Here is a 21,603-nt window from a genome sequence, read left to right on the forward strand (position 1 = left end):
AATATTATAGATGTGCTAAACCATGATTTGACCGAATACCAAATATTTGATTTGAAATTTGGCTGAAGCATACTAAATAAATATTTAAAAAAAAATATGCTCATCAAAAAACTGATTAAAATTTTAATTTATGTATATTTTTTGTTCAAAACCTTTGTTTACAAAATTCAGCAATCTTCAACTGAATATTTGGTGCTTCAGCCAAATTGCAGAATGAAGAAAGATTGAAAAATATGTGTAATAATACTTCACCTTACCATGCAAAATGTAATAAGAACGATCCTTATATATTTATATATAAGCAAACTGGAAACTTTTGAAAAAAAGACTAAAGAACTTATGAAGAATACAATCTGTGGCATCAGAGTTCCCTTAGCTTGCACTACTTAAAAGACACAAATCCTGCTCAATCGCCCATATATTTGACTTTTATACTTATTTCCAGGGGTGTAGTTGGACCAGGGCATGCCCTGGTATACTTTTTTAAAACTATCAAAATTTTTAAATTCATTATAATAAATTATAAGAATTATAATAATGAGACTTATAATGCATTTCCAGCTTTCAGTCAAAAAATAGCAGCTTGCCGCTCTTATCATTTTTTTGAAAACAAGGCAATCTCTCTGCCATATGGCCATCGCAATAATAATAATAATAATGGTGTACTTTGTGCTCTGGATTTTTGTTTCAAAATTAGAGCCCTGGCACTATTTCTTTTAGGACTACACCACTGCTTATTTCCTGCATTTTTTGATTAAAGTTTCACTGGACTGACAGCTGTTTTGAACTGTTAGTTCTCAACAGAGATCAGACAGAAATTTAAAAAGAACAAAAATTCTCATTCAATATCAAAGCAATCATGTCCGAGAGTTGTATTTTTTGTAAGTGAACTGCAGTCAGTGGTAAGAATAATTATCAGAGAAGTGCTTAAAAGTTATTCAAATTAAGTGGATATTGAATCCAACATTATTTCAAAGCCGAATAGAGAAACTAGAAGTTTCAGAGAAACTACGAGTTCCGTGAAATATAGAAACTATAAAAGTTTCGGCAGATCCAAGCATAAGTAAACCTTTCACCACAGGGGCAACTCATAGTAAAGGTGGAGTAAGATCTGATCACTATCCTTAGTATTTCCCATAATGTAAAACACATCTCCTGGCAGACATGTATGATATTATTCATTATGTGGGGGGGGTCACTACCCAGACCACCGGCTTGACCTTTTTTTCAGGTGTCAGTGGGAGCCAGACCTGTAAATACTCAAGTTGAAGTGATGCAGAACTTATACTTTACCATACGAGTTGCTAAAAAAGGTGTCACATCACAAAAGGCACCAAGAATTACTCAGAAAGAGAGCCAAAAGGCTTTGCTTCGGCAATGCAAAATTATTCAAATTGAGTGGATATTGAATCCAACATTATTTCAAAGCTGAATAGAGAAACTACAAGAGTTCCGTTCCAAATATAGAAACCATAAAAGCTTGGATATATTACCGCCAAAACTTTTATAGTTTCTATATTCGGCACGGAACTCTTGTAGTTTCTCTATTTGGCTTTGAAATAATGTTGGACTCAATATCCACTTGATTTGAATAATTTTGCATTGCTGAAGTGAAGCCATTTGGATCTCTTTTTCAGTAATTCTTGGTGCCTTTTGTGATGTGACACTTTTTTTAGCAATTCGTATGGTAAAGTATAAGTTCTGCATCACTTCAACCTAAGTATTTACGGGTCTAGCTCCCACTGACGATACCTCAAAAAATATCTAGAAAGAACTTTCTTAAATAACGGATACTCTTCCAAAAACGTTAAGAGGCAACTATACCAGCGCCCTCGAAACAACACAGAGATCCCTAACAACCCCAAGAGTTATATTTCTTTACCGTACATCGCTCGCTCTCCCAGAAACTAGGAAGAATTTTGAAAAAATTTAATATAAAAATGTGTTTTTCAACTCTTCCAAAACTAAGGTCAGTTCTAAGCCACCCAAAACAAGCTCATAACCATCTTAGGTTCCCCAGTGTATAAAAAATAAAATGCGATTGTGGGAGGTCAGACTGAGAAGTCAATCCTCCTACGGCTAGAGGAACATCAGAGAGACATTTCATACAGTAGAATCAGAGCAAGCACACTCTCAAGTTACATGTTATTTTCAGTGAACACAAACGATGAAGGCCGCCAACACAGAGCAGATTGGAATGCAACATCAGACATTTATATTTTTCACGATGAAGTGGAATCCAAAGAAATTGTCCTAGACCCTTCTCACATCAACAGCAACCTCAGTTATAGTCTACCTAACTCACATAGTTCTGCCATTAGATACTGGCTTATGCATGAATTCATATGCTCGCATTTGCACAGCAATAGAACTACAGAATGGACTATAACGACAATTCAAATGTAACTTCAGTTTACAAGTCTGTTATCATAATGGCACAGTGTTTTTATGGTTTTTTAATTTGCTTAAGTGTTACCACACCTGAAGAAGTCATGTTTGATGAAACATGTTATGTGCTCAATTAAATGAACTTATCTTTTTTCTTGGTTTCAGTCAGTCAAAAAAAGATGAATATATATATATAAAGAAACATGGAAAATGTTTTTAAGTAGTGTAAGCTAAAACAACTCTACTGCCTACGATTGAGCTCTCTAGTCTTTATCCAAAGCTTTAAGTGTGTGGGTGTGTATGTGTGTGTGTACACACTTAATGCTTTGAATAAAGACTAGTTATGAAATAAGCATGGATTTTTGATATCACCTATTTCTGTTTCTTAAGGATTATTTTACATCACCAAAATGAAGAATTTTAGGCCCTTCTTTGTTAAAAAGCAAAAATAAATTTTTTTGTCTTCCATAAATGGAATAAAATTTGAAATATTAAAAGTAGAGCCGAAAGCTTCATTTTGGCATTACTAAGATACTGAAAGTAGAATGTTATGTATCCATCCATTATTTATAGCCAAATGTCAAAAACTGTACATTGTTTATAAACACATAACTTTCTTATAAGTTCTCAGGTAAAATTTCTAAACTTGTATGTTTCTCCATTTGTCTCTAAAATAGAAAAGTATCTATAATATCCTTGATTGTAATATCTTACTTATTCCAAATTAAAATCATTTTGCTGTATAGTTTAATATTTGATCATGCATCTACCGAGAGTTCACTTATGATGAATTTAACTTTTTTGACATGATATGTAACCTGACGTTAAACATCTATGGAGGCATTCCTATGGGCAGAATTCAGCAGTGGGTGGATAGGAATACGATACTCTATGAGGGACAGTATGCTTTCTGAATGGATCTTGTCTTCTTAGTGATTTTCATACTTTTTACAATAAAGTGAGAGCTTAGTTGGATAAGGAAAATGTCTACATGATTGTACTGCTAGATTTTTCAAAGGTATTTCACAGGATACTGCAAGGAAGCCTATTATATAAGTTGCAGCAAATAAAATAAAGTTATACACTTTTGTCTGAGCAGATTGCAAGCTATGTAATATATTGATGGGATCGCAGTATAGGAAATTGGTGAGGCTAGGAATTTCGGGATGATGGTGGACAGAGTTGTAGCTCAAAGGACATGTTGCAAAAGTTCAGAACAATAGAGCTGTATTATATAGTGTGCCTGTAGAATCTTATACAAGAAACATAATTCATATTTATGTTGCAAATCAGGTTATGATTAAAGGATGCACAGTAAATCTGATGTTAAATGAAGCTTAAGATAGTGTTGTACATTATTTCCACTGTTACTTATTATTTACATGAACCACATTATAAAAGAAGGTAGTACTAAATATGATATTCAAATTGATGTTTTATTAAACTTCACTTTTATGCAAATGTTTTTATTCTTATATAAATCTACAAGCCTTGAAAAAGCTTTTAATTATATGTTTAACTGCTTGTATATGGTTGAGCTGAATTAATGAAAAGGCAGGTGACCGGTGGTGTGTCTGTATTTCAGTTTATGTATTAATGATATTAGGAATGATTTCGTGGGGGGGGGGGGTCTAGTTGTTTGTTGATGGTGATACAAAACTAGGGTAGCAACAGTTAATAAACTTGATATAGATATCCTGCAGAATGTGATCTAAATATCAGGCATGTAGTTTGGGCAAATCATAATGGCTGTTGCACTTTGGTCTGAGGAGATTCAAGCTGTATGTTATACTATTAGGACTGTATTGTAGGAAATTGGTGAGGTTAGTGATTTTGGTATGACAGTGGACAGAGAGTTGAAGCTTAGGAGACATTGCAGAAGTGGCCAGAATAACTCAAAAGATCATTAAGATATCAAGAAACACAATGACAAGCAGGGTTAAGGAAGTTGTTTTTTAAACTTTAATACAACCACTTGTGAATTATCTATCATTTACAAATTTTGTTGCCTCAGTTTCATGGGGATATGGAAGTGATGGAGAGGATTCAGAGATGGGTGACTGGTCTGCAGAGTGCTTCCTGTGATAGATAGATTTGTGGATTGCAAAGTTTGGATGTGAAGAGGGAAATATGATAGAAATATAAATTATTAAAAGGATTTTATAGTAATAATACAGAAACTTTTTCAGTACATGATAGGAAGGGAGATCGCCCCTGGAAATAGTATGATAGCTAGCAAGTGTGTGAGAACTAGATTTTTTGCTTGGAGAGAGATGAATGGTTTGGCAATGAACAGACTTAAGGGGAGGTATGATAGCATTGTATAAATAATAGTAGATAATGTGAAATCCTGTCAAAAGTCTTTGTAGTCCCTGGATATGCCCATATAATAATAATAATAATAATTATTATTATTATTAAAATGTCTGCATAGTTAGCCTAGTGGCTCTGCACTTCACAACCATGTCTGGGGAAGGAGTGTCCTAGTTCAATTCCCGTTGGTGACGTGAGGAGCTGAAGGATCTTCCTCAGCCATAGCCAAGTTAGCCAGTCTTGGGCGTGGACAGTAGGTTTTTTTCCCCCCAGTCTATCATGGGGTTTTTCATCCCGCAAAGCAGGCAAACCGGCCTTGAGAACTCAACACTACGGACTGATCACCTTATCCTGTGAACAGTTTGAGGTCCAATGATTAATAAACCCTCGACACTGCAAGATAAAAGAGGGAAAAGGAAGATGAGATGATAATAATGAAATTTTTCTTAGAACTTTAATAAATCATTCTTGGATTATATGCTATCTAAGGGGAGGGAAATTATTTTGGATCAGCTTTTACTAATATAAAAATCACTACCCTTGTAGTTATTTTTATTTTGAATTTATTACTTGTTTTCACATTGAAACTGTTATAATGCAGAGATACCATCTGATATAAATAGTATCTCTTATGCTAATAGTACTCTGATATTATTCACAGCTTCAGATTATCTTCATTGCAGTATAATTTGATTACAAAAGTCATGATATTTATGCCATGTAGTGTATACTTACTTTTTAAATCTTAATTTTAATACATTTCATATCCTTTGAAGATGTTTTCTTTTTATTTAATATTAATAATAGGTATGAACCATCAGAAGACAAATGGTATTCTGTAAACAGTATGCTTACATCACGCATTGGAGTAGGGGTAGCTGTTGTCAAGAGGCTGCTTTATTCTGTAGGAGGATATGATGGACTTGTCCGATTAAATACAGTGGAGTGCTATAATCCTGAAAAAGAAGAATGGACATCTGTAGCTAGTATGTGCACAACAAGAAGTGGAGCAGGTAATGTGTTCTAATTAGCTAATATATTCATATTATACATTCCTTAATAAATAAACAAATAAAAGAAGTAATCTATTGGTTAACATTTGCTGCTGAGAGATGTAAACAAATGGTTCCAGTTGGTTTAGTTAAAAAACTTGGTTTAATGTATTAATGAACCTCCATACCTCAGTTTGATGATTCAGTACTCCTTTGTAATGACATGGAAAAACTAAGACTAATTCTTGACAAAGTTAACAAGATCAGTAATAACAGAGGACTTCAACTCAATCCTAGCAAGACAAAGATTATGGTTCTCAAAGGAAATACAAACAGATAAGCTCTTGAGAAACAAGTGTACCTTAATGGAGAAAGAATTGAGGAAGTCAGCAAGTTTGAGTACCTGGGATCCGTTATCAATGTGAAGAATTGCTGTTCAGAAGATGTCAGAAAAAGGTTAGGAATGGCTAAAACAACAGTCTCAGAGATCTATCTAAAATCTGGAAGGATGGATCTATCTTCATGGAAACAAAGTTGAGGATTTTGGATGCAGTTGTTTTTCCAACATCGACTTATGGATGTTGGACTTGAAACCTAAAGAAGTCAGATAAGAAACGGATATCTGCTTTTGAGATGTGGTGTTACAGAAGGCTGTTGAGGATATCATATACTGAAAAGCATACAAATGAATGGGTGTTAGAAAAGATCAGCAGAACTTTAAGGCTTCTTAAAGATATTGACAGAAGAGAGTTAAAATATTTTGGACACACAGAAAGGATGAAAGGGGGACTTCTCAGAACAGTAATAGAAGGTAAAGTTCCTGGAAAAAGAGGCAGGGGTAGACCATCAATGAGATGGATGGATGGCGTGTGTGGAGTGACTGATCTTCAGAGAGTTGAGGCCGCCAGAAAAGCAAACAACAGGACTACATGGTGAGGCCTGGTGTGGCACATCATCAAGCATCAGAGTGACCATACGGCATCTGTAGATGCCCGGTGAAGATAGTGTGTGTATACCTCAGTTGCTAACAACAACACTCTTTGTGTGGAGACTTGTGTTTGAATACTGTATAGGATGCATAGAATCTTGATAAGAACTTTTTAGCTATATGTCTCATTTGGAGGTGACAGGGTTTCCCCCACCCCCCAGAAGCTCAGGGTTTTCATCCCACAACACAGGCAATCTGGCTAGAGAATATATGTACTTTACAGACTATGTAGAGGGATTTACTGCCCTGTTATGTCATTAGGTTCCTATGAAACAAGTTACTTTCAGGTCATTGAACCTGATATAAAAAGAAAATATGAAATGTAGCTGCTGCTGCTTATTTAATAGAAAAAATGAATTCTTGTTTGAATTAAGTAGTAAATTTTTTACCTGATATCACACTTTAGCAACGTTTAATTCTTTTTAATTAAAAAAGATGTGAAATTGAAAAATAGTCTACTTTCCTTATATAATATTTTCCTTAACCATTTGATTTTTTAACAATTTTACTATCGAATAATGCCAGCAAATTACAGTTGACTTTCACTATAACAAACTCAGGAATTGTGGATATACCCAACTAGACTTCCACTATACTAAACTAGTTTAGTATAGTGAATTTATTTTAACTTAGCATTTATATCCATGTGGCTTTTGTCAGGTCTTTTCTCCAATGTTGTAAAGAATGATTTTGCAGTATTTGCTAAGTCAGTGTGGACTCTCTTTTTTAAAAAATGGTTGCTCTAAGTTTTTGGTATACTGTGACATAGTATAATTATCTTTATTATAACAAAATATTTGCAAATATTAAAATTAGAAAATATTTGGATTAGTTTCCTTGTGTGTGTGTGTGTGTGTGTGTGTGTGTGTGTGTGTGTGTGTGTGTGTGTGTGTGTGTGTGTGTGTGTGTGTGTGTGTGTGTGTGTGTGAATGCATTGTCTATGTGCATTTATCCGTGATAGTATATTATGGTGAAAAAAATATATTTAAAAATAAATAAATAAAAAAATTCTAATCCATTCTAAATTACTTATTCTACTTTTTCGTTAAAAAAAAATGATTTTTTTTTTTCTGTTGTTATTTTAAATCTATTTACCCATGTAGATATATGCTAACTCAGTTTAATTACAGAAACTTGTCACTGGGAAGGTGTTGGATTAAATAGCAATAGTCTATAAAAGACTATTGCTATTTATTTTCTTTTTCCATAGTGAACTGAATTCTGGAATGCTGGCTGTTGAGATAGAGGAGATTGAGTCTAATGTGTCTGAGTTGTGTGGCCAAATGGAGAACAAATTATCATTGTATCTTAACCAGATAGAAGGTTTAAGAACAGCATTGTCAAGAGAATGTTTTATTATTATTATTACGGGCGACTCCAGGAAGTCCTTAGGCTCATCAAGGGAGGCCCTAAACATCATGTCCACACAACTATATGACATTCTCACAGTATCTATCATACCTTGCCTTGAACTCACTCACCGTCATAGCACCCACAACAGACTCTGGCAGCTTATTCCACTCATTTACAACTCTAAAAGTAAAGAACCCAGCTCTAACACCCCTGCTAACCACACTCCTACCCAGCTTCCATAGATGTTCCCTAGTTCTCCCACCACCAGTCCTGATCTCAAAAATATCCTCTGAATTAATCCTATAGAAACCCTTTAGCAATTTGAATGTCTCAATCATATCTCCCCTTTTCCGCCTATCAACTAATTTCTGCAACCCGCAAATCTGCGATCTGTTCTCATATGGTTCATTCCATAGACCTGCTATCATCTTAGTCACTCGCCTCTGGATCCTCTCCACCTCCTCCTCCCCATCAAGAAGGAACCTAGGTGACCAAATCTGGTCACAGTAGTCGAGATGAGGTCTTATCAAGGCTCGGTTTATGAAATGCTCCATGTAGAAATTGGCTGTTGCAGAAGATAGTCCATTATTATACCTTATCTGTTTAGATGTATTCTTCCAAGTGAAGAAACTGATATAGATTCCAAAATCAATACATCATTTTTTGGAAGGGGGGGTCAGGAAGGGAAATATTGGAGAATTTAGAAGGAAACACAGTTAATCAAGACTAGTCATGATATAAGATGAAGTATGGTCAGCTGGAGGTAGCAGATGCCACATTCTGTATGTGTGTCATGAGGTCTAAGCTCAAAAAGTGATGAGGCACTCTTGCAAAGTTGTGGCCAAAGTTAAACACAAAGCTATGAGAATATATAACTATCACTCTTAGTAATCTAATTGCTACCAATGCAGTCTTAAAGTCTCTTCAAACAGAACTCTTTTCTGTTTGAGAGTTTAACTCAAAACTTTGGAGCATCCTTTCTGACATTTCTAATAACTCTGCTTCTAAAGAATTTCTAAAAGTGAGGAGCAAACACATCAAGAAATATGACATCCCTTGCAGATCTAATTCTCAGCTACACATTCAGCCTATCTTCATCGACTTTTCTTCCAGGAGATTCCATAAAACAGCCTTCAGCATCCCTACATAGGTCACAACTTATCAATAGCACATCATCAAATTTTGATGTTATACCTGTTGATGCATATAAAATGTGGCATCTGTAACTTGCTTTCAGATTTTGCCAACAACATGCTTGACATAACTAACATCCTTATGCGAGTTTTGCTGTATAAAAGAAATCTCTCTACTTGCTCTGTAAATTACCCAAAGACAAAAATGTAATCATTACTAGAGCTAATAAGGGTAATGCCACTGAGGTCCTCAGTACTAGCAAATAATACAACTTGCAAACCTTCAGATTATGAATCCTCCACTAATTTCCAGAAGAAAACATTAACAATACTTCTTACTTCATGGTCTGTATTAACTAAAAAAAAAAAGTCCCTTTTTAATTCTCCCCCCCCCCCCCCAGATATGTGAACAACCCAAAATTCATAAAGAATAATCTTCTTTATTCCATAATTGATGCTGTGGACTCTTACCCCTTCCTTTAAATGAGGCATATAGTTAGCTAAATCTTTAACACCCTTCCCCCACACTGGCCATACTTCATCTTATATAAAAAAATTCCACCCACTTCAAATCTTTAATCCAAAATTAAGCTGTACCAATGTCATGATTAGTATGGTCAGAGAATAATAGAAAAAAGCATCCCCCCCCCCACATTGATCTATTCAATTTTGCCATCCATATTTCACTTGCAAGAGTATCCCTATCTGTTTATGTATACTCTTGCAAGTGAAACATGGATGGCAAAATTAAATAGTTCAATGGGGGGGGGGGGTGCTTTACTCCATTACTGAATAAAGAAGTGATGTCAAAACTAATCATGACATTGGTACAGCTTAATTTTAGATTAAAGATTTGAAGTGGGTGGAATTTTTTTTATATAAGATGAAGTATGGCCAGTTGTGGGGTAGGGGTGTTAAAGATTTAGCTAACTATTTGGCTAATTTAAAGGAAAGGGGGAAGAGTCCACAGCATCAATACACCAACAGAGGGTTCTCTCCTCTTTCCTTTTCTCGCCAGTTTCTATATGGAGCATTTTAAAATACTTGCTTGTGATACTGCTGTTCCCAAACCTTTTATCTGGCCAAGATACATTGATGATGTGTTCTCCATTTTGCCACACATCTCATTCCTCCTCCACCTTAGCATCCATCCTGTTTGCTATACAAAAAGAAAAACGTCTTTTCTGGACCTCAGGTACCTTCTTATTTTTTTTGTGTTTTTTTAAAGTGTATTTTTAACTTCATCTTCCTTGATTTTAATCTTTCTGTTTTCATTCTTTGAACATGTTCCATCCATTTATGTTTATATTTTTTTATTTTTTTCTATTACTGGTTCTTGGTTTAATTCTTTCATAATTTCTTCGTTTCTTTTGTGATCAAATAGGGTATAATACTTTGCAGTTTTTCTCATAAACTTCATTTCTGCTGTTGTTTGTCTTTTTGTTTTATTGTCCAGATTTCACTTCCATACATTAAGACTGGTAGGGCTAATGTATTGTATACTTTTAGTCTGGTTTGTTTTTGAACTAGGTTTGGTTTAAATATAGAGTTAATTACACCTGTTATTTTTAAATATTTTGCTATTTTTACGTTTATATCTTTTTCATTTTCATATGTGATCATACATCCTAGGTAATTAAATGAATTCATCTGTTCTAAGATCTTGTTATCTATTACTATTTTTGTTCTTGCTGGATCTTGTCCTTCAAAAGGCCATAGTTTTTGATTTTTCTGTTGATATTATCATGCCATAATCTTTGGATATCTCATTTAGATCTAAATTAGCTTTCTGTAGTTTATCTTCGGAATTTGTAATTATTATTAGGTCTTCGGCAAAGAGGAGAGTGTTTAAGTGTACTGTAGAAGAAAGTTTAATTCCTTGATGTAAATTTTTATTCCATTTTATTATTATTTCATTTAAGTAGATATTAAAAAGAGTTGCTGAGAGGGGACATCCCTGTCAGACCCATTGGTTTATCTCTCTCGTATATGATAGCTTGTGATTTAATCTTATTTGTATTTGATTATTTTCATATATACTTGTGATAGCTTTTAGGATATTATTTAGTATTTGTCTTTCTTTTAATATGTTAAATAATATATTTCTTTTAACTTCATCAAATGCTTTTTCAAAGTCAATAAATGCAATATGTGTTTCTAAATTGTATTCTCTTCTTTTCTCTATTATTCATTTTAGGGCAAAAGGCAGGGTCTATACATGATCGTCCTTTTCTAAATCTATTCTGTACTTCTAAAATAAAGTTTTCGGAATATTTCATTAGTTTGCTATTTACGATTCCGCTATATATTTTGTAACAGGAATTTAGTATACTGATACCTCCATAGTTTTTAGGGTCATCTCTATTACCTTTTTTAAAGATAGCAATCACAATTGCTTTTTTCCATTCTATTGGGGGGATACCAGTTGAATAAATTTTATTTAAAAATAATAAGAGTCTTTCTTTGAATCTAGTTCCTGCATATTTATATAGTTCTGAACCTAGTTTATCTTCTCCAGGTGATGTTCCGTTTCTTGTTTCTTTCAGGCTGATTTCTAATTCTTCTTTAGTTATTTCCTTTTCAATTTCGTTAATTGTTTGCCAATTGTCTTTTTTAAAATATTTGTCTGTCCACAATTCTATGTAGTAATTTAGAAATTCTTCTAATTTCAATTCAGTGTTTAATTTTATGTTTTCTTTGGTATCTGCATTTAAGTGTTTCAAAATTTTATGTACATTGGGTCTTATTTAATATAAATCATGTTCTAAATTAGAAACAAATTTGTTTCATGATTCTCTTTTTCTGACCTCTTTTAGCTATGGCTCTTATTCTTTTATATTCTATTTCATCTTCTAATCTTTTACTGCTTAACCATTTGTGATAGGCTTCTTTTGTCTTTTTTGATTATTTCTTTCATTGTGTCATTCCAGATCTTCAGTTTTTTCCTTTTATTGAATTTTTTGGTCTTTCCTAAGCTTTCATTTGCTGCTGCATTTAGTATCATTTTTATATTAAGCCATTCTATTTCTATTTCTTCATTTTGTTTTATTTTGTCTAGATATTGGTTAATTCTTTGTTCATATAGCCATTGTACATTTGTGTCATTCAATAGCCTAGTTTTATAAACAAATGTTTAAATTTTTCTTTGTGTTCTTGTTATTTGTAGCCGTTTAGGTGGTAATCTTAATTTTATTTTAACAAGGAAGTGGTCACTGCTTATTTCATATCCTCTGTGAACTCTAACATCTAGTGAAAATTTTGATGTCTTTCCATTTAATATAAAATAATCTAATATTGATTTCCATCCTCTTGCTGCCCAAGTATACTTATGTATGTCTTTATGTTTATAGAAGGAATTCATTATTTTTAGGTTATTATAAACTACAAAGTCAATCAATTTTTTACCTCCTGTTTGGAGTATGTTCTCCATGTATTCCTATATTATTATTAATTTTCGTATTTCCAATTCTTGCATTTAAGTCTCCTGCTAAAATTATGTAATTATTTTTATTTATTTTATTATATATGTTTTGTAGCTGATTATAAAAATCAATATTATCTTGTTCTCTTCCCTCTTCTGGGGCATATAAACCAATTATTGTTAAATAGCCTCTATCTATTTTTATTCTAGCTTCTATTATTCTTTCATTCCATAATTTATAATGTTTTAACTGTTTTGAAAGGAAGTTATGAATCCAAATCATGACTCCTGCTTGTGCTCTTTGGTCTCTCAACTCCACTGTATATCACATTAAAATTTTCAGTTCTCATGGTTCCTTTTAATTTCTTTTTTGTTTCAGTGATTACTGCTATTTTAAAATTTCTTTCATTTAGTAATTGGTCTAATTCTATTTCTTTATATACTATTCCTCTTACATTCCAGTTTGCTATGTGTATTATATGTTGTCGTTTCCATTTTTGTTTTACATTTTCCATTCCAGGATCGTTTCATATAGATTCAATCTGATTATCATTTTCTGTCAGCTTACTAGTAGAATTATGTTCTCCATGCCAGGGGACTAGCCTGACGATGGAATAGTTCACTGCTACCTTAAGGCTTTTGAACTAGCCTACTTCCGAATATAAACCCATAGGAGGAATAGGGTATATTGAAGGAGGAAAGAGTAGATTATAGAGGAATTATAGTAAGATTTATAGAGAGGGCATAGTTGTAAGGCCAGAAATGAAAAGACCCCCATGGCCCTCGAGTACTCTAATAGCATAGGGGTATAAGAAGAGTTGGCTGATAAGGAATTATAGGAAAGATTAAAGTAAGTGGATCTTCCTCAAAGTAGTAGAAGGAGAGGATAGATCCAGCTAGGGGTCCATGGGAGTGCTGCTTCCCTTACAATCAAGATGATTGCCCATAAGGGGTAATCATCTTGATTGTAAGGGAAGCTTTTGCTGCCATAATGTCTTTTAAACTTCTGGGAGCGTTCCATAGATTTCAGTATGCTGCTGCAGTAATTCCCTTCCATTCTTCTAAATGAGCATTAGTGACGTTGGTCACTGATGTCAGGCAATTTGGCCTGGCTCACATTTGACACTCCAATTCACCCTAAGTGTTCAGTGGAATTGAAATCAGAGCTCTGTGCAGGCCACTCAAGTTCCTCAGCACCCACCTCATCAAACCATTCTGCACAGATCTCATCTTGTGGATAGGGACATTGTCATCTTGATGCAGGAAAGAGTCTTCCCTGAACTGTTGCCATAAAGTTGGAAGCACAGAATTGTCTAGAATGTAATTATAGACCCTTGTGATGATTCCCCATCACTGGAACTAGAGAGCCTAGCTGGAATCATGAATGACTGCCCTAGACACTTCCTCCTCTAAATTTCACAGTTGGAACAACATGTTCAAGCAGATAGCATTCTGCTTGCATCTGCCCAAGTTTGACTTGCTGTCAAACTGCCATATGATAATGTGTGATTCATCACTCCAGAGAATCTATTTCTCCTGCTTCATAATTCAGTGACAGCAAGCTTTACATCACTCCATCTGACAATTAGTGTCCTTGCTGGTGTGCTGCTGCTGCACAACTATGGAAACCGATGTTCTTCAGCTTCCAAGAAACAGTTGCTGTGCTGCATTGCTTGCAGAGACATTTTGGTTTTTGGATTGATTTTTTTTTTTCGGATTTTTTCACACCATTCACTTGGCAGTTCCATTCCAGGTCATGATTATTCTGTTGTTGCTTCCAGGCATTTCCACTTTGCATTAACATCACTTAGAATTGATTGCAGCAAGGAGAAATTTTATGAATTGAGTTGTTGCAGAGGTGGCATCCTATAATAGTGCCAGGTCGAAAGTTACTGAACTCTTCGATATGGCCCATTTTCCTGTTGATGTTCGTCTATGAAGATTACAAAACTGTGCACTTCTCTTTATACCTTTATGCGCCATAAGAGGTGTCTGAATATTTTTGATCAGATACTGTAACTCTTGATAAATCTGTAACTAGTTGTTATTATCTTTAGCATTTTTATCAGTATTCCTTTTCATCTTTTACAGCTGTTATATAAAATTTCTCTCTATACCAATAAACTCTTGTTTTTTTTAGACTGTTATTTTAAATTGTTCTAACCATTTTGTATTAAAATTCCTTATTTCCTTTCTTATCGTTTTTCATTATTTCAAATTTCATTCTATTCTTTGTTTCTTATACCATATATATTTTGTTCTATATTTCTTGTTTTGTTTTTTTTTCCTATTAGGTCTTTGTATCCTTATTTAATATATTTTCTTGTTCCTTTTCATTACTATACAGATTTTCATCATTCTCTGTTTGGTTCATGTTTTAATGTCTTTCTAAATTTACTTGAAATTCTGCTTTTTTTTGGTTTCCAAGGTTTTTTCTTTTTTTATTTATTAATTTAATTTTGATTTCTTAACTTATTACTATTTAACTTTGAACTATCTGATCTTTATTTAATCTTACTTTGTTTGAATAATATGTTTGTAATAATTGTCTTGTACAATATGTAGTTCATCCATTAACATGTAATCTGTTTCATTCTTGTTATCCTACATCAATTTGTTTTGAGGCTTTTTTGAAAAAAGGTGTTCAGAATTTTTATATTTCTTTTGTAATCATGCCACTAGCATTTCTCCCCTTTCATTTCTAATGTTTAAAGTATTCTTTTTATCGATCCCGCACATGCATGCTTGGTTGTCTGAGTGGTTAGCATATCCACTCTTCAACCTAACAGGCTGCAAGTTCAGATCCTGCCTTTGGTTTGGATGCATGTATAATGAATTTCATCATCCAATATTTCAATGAATCCCACTTAGTTGAGGACTGAAGTGGCTTGAAAAATTTCCATAGTTGGTCTCTAGAGCAGAGTCACCTGGACCAGATAAAAAATAAATTAAAAAATTCAGAAAATATTAATAAAATTCAAATTTCAAATGAAAATTCAAAATTTCAAATGTAAAATTTGAATGAAAAATTTTTTCCATTCAAATATACAAGTACCAATAGGCTTTTCACACATTCACATACACATGAATAATAATGCTGTAAAGCAACTGCATCTAATATGTAGTACATAAGAGGCCATCAGCTGTTTTTCTATTGAGGACATTTTTATTTCATTGTTGTACAAATTCATTGTGGTGAAATTGGATGCTAATTTAAAAGGTTATTGCATATTATTTAGCTGCTTCTTAGACAAATATATTTGTTTGCTTTTTTTAGTTTGTTTCTTTTCCTTCAATAAAAAAAAGATATACACAAATGGGCAAACAGCAAAATGTTAGATATTAAAAAAAGTTATTTATACTATAAATTTATTAATATCTCATAGCACGAACAAATCACTATGTACATGCTTGCGAAAGGTATCCATGCTACACAACACATGCATCTTTTGGATCATAGCAACTCTCAATTTGTGATCCCTGTAAGATGTACTCATTTATCACATATAAGAACTAATCACATATTTATTTTGAAAAGATCTTAGGGCACATAAGCATTACTGTCTGATTGTTTATTTCTTAAGGAAGTATTAAAAGCATACATATTTTAATATGGTGTATTTATATATTTTAGGTGTTGTGGCCTTGGATATTTATATATATGCAGTTGGTGGCTATGATGGTACTTCACAGTTAAATTCTGTTGAAAAATACAATACGGAAACTAATGAATGGCAGTTTGTGTCTCCCATGCTTTCACCAAGAAGTGCTCTTTGCGTGGCAGTATTAGATGGCAAAATCTATGCCTTAGGTAAAAATAAATAAATAAGTAAATAAATCCTTTATCTTTCAAATAAACATTTCCTTTAAATAATAAACAGAATTATTTTTGTGTTTGTTAAACAGGTAGTCTTTTATGTGAACATAAGTTTCTGTAATTTAGCAGTTCTGTGCGAAGTTTGCGAATTTGAGACCATATTATAATATAAATGAGGAGTTTAATAAAAATAAGCAATTAAAACCTGACAAGTTTCATACTTAACACTTACGTCATCAAGGGTAGTGGTACATAAAAGTTTTACACAACAAAAGCCTATTAACAATTAACAGTTGTGAAGCTATAGAACACATCTAATATGTGTAATTGATTGTTAATAGGCTTTTATTGTGTAAAACTTTTATGTACCACTATCCCTGATGATGTAAGTCTTACGATGTATGAAACTTCTCGGGTTTTAATTGTTTATTTTTTATTAAACTCCTTATTTATATTATAATGTGGTCTCAATACCGAAAACTTCCCACGGGTAGTCTTTTATTTAAATTAAGCACTTTTTTTTTTTAATTTTTACAAGTTAATGAAATATTTTTGAGCAAAGTAAAATGTAAATATAGTTTACAATATGCACCCATACAATATCAGTTTCATGCTGTCAGTTATTTTTATTTATTATTTTATGTGTGGTTCCAACCTACAAAAGGTTATTATAAACCTATAATATATTTCTCCGGAAGGAGGTGGAGATTGCAAAGGAGCATTTTGGCTTCATGCCTGGTCAATCGATGACAGATGATGGAAAAGTTTCGAGAGAAGCAACAGGAGCTACATCTGGTTTTTATTGATCTGGAGAAAGCTTATGATAGAGTGCCAAGGCAAGAAGTCTGGAAGTGTTTGAGGGAGAAGAAGGTGCCGGAGAAATATGTCAGGTTGGTGTAGTGAGATATACAGAAATGTGAAGACAAGAGTTCGAACCTGCTGGTTCGAACTCTTGTTCTGGGAGAACTGGGAGAAACAGAAAGTTTTCCAGTGACAGTTGGCTTGCATCAAGGGTCAGCATTAAGTCCGTTCCTGTTTAATATTGTGATGGAGGTGGTGACGGAGGAGGTGAGAGAAGACGCGCCTTGGACTATGTTGTATGCAGATGACATCGTGCTGTGTGCAGAATCAAGAGAAGAAGTGGCAGCTAAACTGGAAAGTTGGAGGAAAGTACTGGAAGAGAGACATATGAGACTGAGCAGAGGTAAGGCAGAGTATATGTGTTGCAAAGTGGATGGCAGCCAGGAAACAGATCTAGAGCTGGAAGGAAATGTCATCAAGAAGGTCAGTGACTTTAGATGCTTAGGTTCAACAATGAAAGAGGATGGTGAGGCTGAGAAGAAAGTGGGATGCAGGATACAAGCAGGATGGAGGAACTGGAAAGAGATGGCTGGAATGCTATGCAATAAGAGGGTTCCGATCAATCTTGAAGGCAAATCCACAAGACAGTAGTGAGAACAGCTATGACGTATGCTATGGAAACTGTGGCCCTGAGGAAAAATAACATCAGCAGGATGGAGGTAGCAGAGATGAGAATGCTTAGGTGGATGTGCGGTGTGACCAGAAAGGATCGTCTGAGAAATGATTATGTAAGGGGAACGGTGAAAGTTACAAACTTAGGAGCAAAGATACAGGAGGCAAGGTTGAGATGGTTTGGTCATGTGATGAGGAGAGAGGAAGAGTATGTGGGAAAAAAGGTCATGCAGATGGATGTGCAGGGGAAGAGGAAGCACCCACGGTCAAAGAAGAGATGGAGGGAGATGGTGGAGGAGGACTTGAGGATGAAGAACTTGGATGTGGCTACAGCCCAAGACAGGAGGTTGTGGAGGAGACTCACCACAAACAGTGACGCTACTTAAGTGGGAAAAGCTGCAGAAGAAGAAGAAGAATAGATTTTGTACCATGTTTGAACTAAGGATTTTTTTTTTGCCATTTTTATCAATTTTAGATATTTGTTTTGTAATTTTTTATTTACTTATTTTTGCATAGTCCAGAAACCCTGCTCTAGAGATCAAACATGGACCTTTTTTGAGCCACTTCAGGATGGCTCAAAAAAGGTGTGAGACCACTGCCCAGTAAGCAGGGCAGTGGTCTCACACCATGCAATGAAATTAATCTCCACATGAAAACAATCACGCCCATGGTGGGAATCAAACATGCTTGGTTGGAGAGCAGGTATGCTAACTACTTAGCCAACTGAGCCAGCAATAATTTTTACGATAAAATTATATAGTGAAAGCATGTTAGTGATTATTCATTGTATTACTTCATAGTATAAACATCATTAAAAAAATAAATGTATTATTTATTAAGTTGCTAATATTCTGCTTCATTCTTCATAGCACGAACATATACTTATTATAAAATACAGAGCACTCAACCAGGCAGTTGTAGAAACAATTCAAATAACTGAAAAAATTGATAGGATATCATGGCACTCTGTAGAGTCAGAGAAAATTAAGTTAATTCAGACAAGTTAGGCTAGATGTGGTAAGATGACTATCTCTGAAATCTTTGATAAATTAGGAGGGTGATTTGTAGTCAATTGTGATCCTAAGTATAGTATATTAGGCCTGTTAGCAACTTCTGTAATGGAATATTCGGAGCATAATCTGCCATTCCTGTCTTGTGATGATAATAATAATGAATGTACTTTTTACATTTTCCAAGGCAAATGTTAGTAGATTTAGTAGTCTATCCAAAGCACACTATGTGTAAGTGGATTGGATGAAGAGATCTTCTTTAGAGAAGAGATGAAGGTTGCTAATTGGATGTGGTTTAAAAGTGGCATGAACATTATACATGCACTCTAGTTAGCATCACTATCGAAATTATGCACTGTGGAAACTCCCATAGAACCAGTGCTATTTTAAGCTGACTATTATAAACAGTAAAAGCTAAAAGTCTTCATTACAATAAACTGAATTTCCTAATTATTATTATTATTACCCCAAGACCTCATGGAGTCAAAGACTCATCTGGGAGGTCCTTTTATCACACACACAGCTCATCATACCATGTCTTGAACACATTCAAACTCCTTGCAGACACCACACTCTCAGGCAAGGCATTCCAATCATTCACAACTCTGCATGAAAAAAACCTGCCTCTCACTCCCCTACTCACACCCTCTTTATACAGTTTCCAGGGATGACCTCTGGTTCTCCCCCGATCTCTCACTATTTACTGTAGAACCTCTCCAGCATTGATCCTATAACAACCCTTTAATAACTTGTATGTCTCTATCATATCTCCCCTCTTCCTCCTGTCCAACAGACTCTGCAAATTACATCTTCTCAATCTTTCCTCATACTCGACATTCCAGAGGTCAGAAACTACCTTAGTCAGTCACGTTTGGACCCTTTCCAACATCTCTTCATCCTTCTGAAAACCAGGTGACCAAATCTGGGCACAATAGTCCATGTGTGGCCTAATCAAAGCCTAATACAACGGAACAAGAATCTCCCTACTTCTACACGTCAATGTCCTCTGCATCATTCCCAGAAGCCTTTGTGTTGTCTTCACAATTTTGGCTACGTGTCCCCTAAATTACAGATCCTTATCCACTGTCACCCCCAGATCTCTTATTTTTTTCACCTCCAACAATATATCCTCACCAAGCATAAATTCTGCATCCCATCTTTGCTTTCTAAATTTTAAAACCTTACATTTTGCAACATTGAACTCACATCCCCATTTCCGTGCCCAGTCACTCAATTCATTCAAGTCTTCTTGTAAGGCCACAACATCTTCACTACTCTTCATGATTTCCCAACTTTGCATCATCTGCAAACAACTGAATATCTCTCCAAATCTTCACCTATATCGTTAATATACAAATTAAACAGTAAATACCCCAAAACAGACCTCTGTGGCACTCCACTAGTGACTTTCCTTTTTCTGGATATCGCTTCCCTATACACAACTTGTTGATACCTGTCAGCTAGCCAGTCTCCAGTCCAGTGCACTAATCTAATATCCAACCCCATCTGCTCTAGTTTATCATGAGGTACTCTATCAAAAGCCTTTGCAAAATCCAAGTATATTACTGTGTATCCTTCTCCTCTGTCCAAGGAAGCAGTCACTTTATTGTAATAAGTAAGTAGATTACTAAAACATGACCTCCCTTTAAGTTTTAAAAGAGGTAAACCGTGAGTAGACATATCGGTACACAATAAATAATGGAAAAAACTCACGTAGAAAGATTATTTATTAGTATAATTTTCGCCTGTGTGTCACAGGCATCCTCAGTACATTAAGCTCAAAATTAAACACTAACTGACAGTTCCAAAAAGCGCCACCTAAGTAGCTGGTGTATGATAACTAAAAAGGTCAATAACTTTCCTAAAAAAAAAAAAAAAAAAAAAAATTAATATAATAAAAAGTTAGGAAAGATTAGCTGATCAGGCTGGACTTTCTGAACATGCCATCTTCACTAGACACAGAGTTCATTGGAGAAAGACAAGAGTTCTTCACAAAAGTCAGTTTCTCATGGAACGCCTTTATAAAGAAACATGTGAAACTCTACTTCATTCTCCTAACTTAAACAGATCCGACGGCTTACATCTGTCCCCCTTTATGGGAGATAGTACTTTACAAATCAGCTAATCTTTCCTGACTTTTTATTATTATTTATTTTTTTTTTTTAAGGAAAGTTATTGACCTTTTTAGTTATCTTACACCAGCTACTTAGGTGGCGCTTTTTGGAATTGTCAGTTAGTGTTTAATTTTGAGCTTAATGTACTGAGGATGCTTGTGACACACAGGCGAAAATTATACTAATAAATAATCTTTCTACGTGAGTTTTTTCCGTTATTTATTGTGTACCGATATGACCTCCCTTTTGCAAATCCATGCTGTCCATTAAAGATAATACCATTGTTGTCAACCCAGCTCTGGATCCTAGTTCTCACAAGCTTCTCCAACAACTTAACCACAACACCTGACACACAGATAGGCCTATAGTTTGATGCTTGAGCTCACTCTCCTCCTTCCACTCCTTAGGAACTTTACTGAGTGCAAGACTTGTACACCATACTGCCTCAAAACCACTGCACTATTTCTCTCTTGTATCTCTACTTTGTATGGACATAACTCTTTCTCTATCATCAACAGCCCTTCCCCTACCTTTTTACCCCTTCTATCCTCATGAAACACATCATACCCTTCCATCTCTATTCCTGTCAGGATGTCGTACT

General features: G+C 34.5%; 1 protein-coding gene across 6 annotated transcripts in view; it reads left to right on the plus strand.

Moving 5' to 3' along the window:
- The window catches only part of Keap1 (kelch like ECH associated protein 1), a 210,987-nt gene that overhangs the window by 156,677 nt on the left and 32,707 nt on the right, over window positions 1-21,603 (plus strand). For all 6 annotated transcript variants that reach the window (XM_090416110.1, XM_090416111.1, XM_090416109.1 and 3 more), the window contains 2 exons: window positions 5,509-5,714; window positions 16,223-16,399. In XM_090416110.1, the coding sequence (XP_090272236.1) occupies window positions 5,509-5,714; window positions 16,223-16,399 (383 nt within the window). The remainder of the gene's footprint in view (window positions 1-5,508; window positions 5,715-16,222; window positions 16,400-21,603) is intronic.

The sequence above is a fragment of the Typopeltis vanoorti genome, chromosome 3, assembly GCF_054136105.1.
Source record: "Typopeltis vanoorti isolate ZY-2024b chromosome 3, IOZ_Tvanoo_1.0, whole genome shotgun sequence".
In the NCBI taxonomy this organism is placed as follows: Eukaryota; Metazoa; Arthropoda; class Arachnida; order Uropygi; family Thelyphonidae; genus Typopeltis; species Typopeltis vanoorti.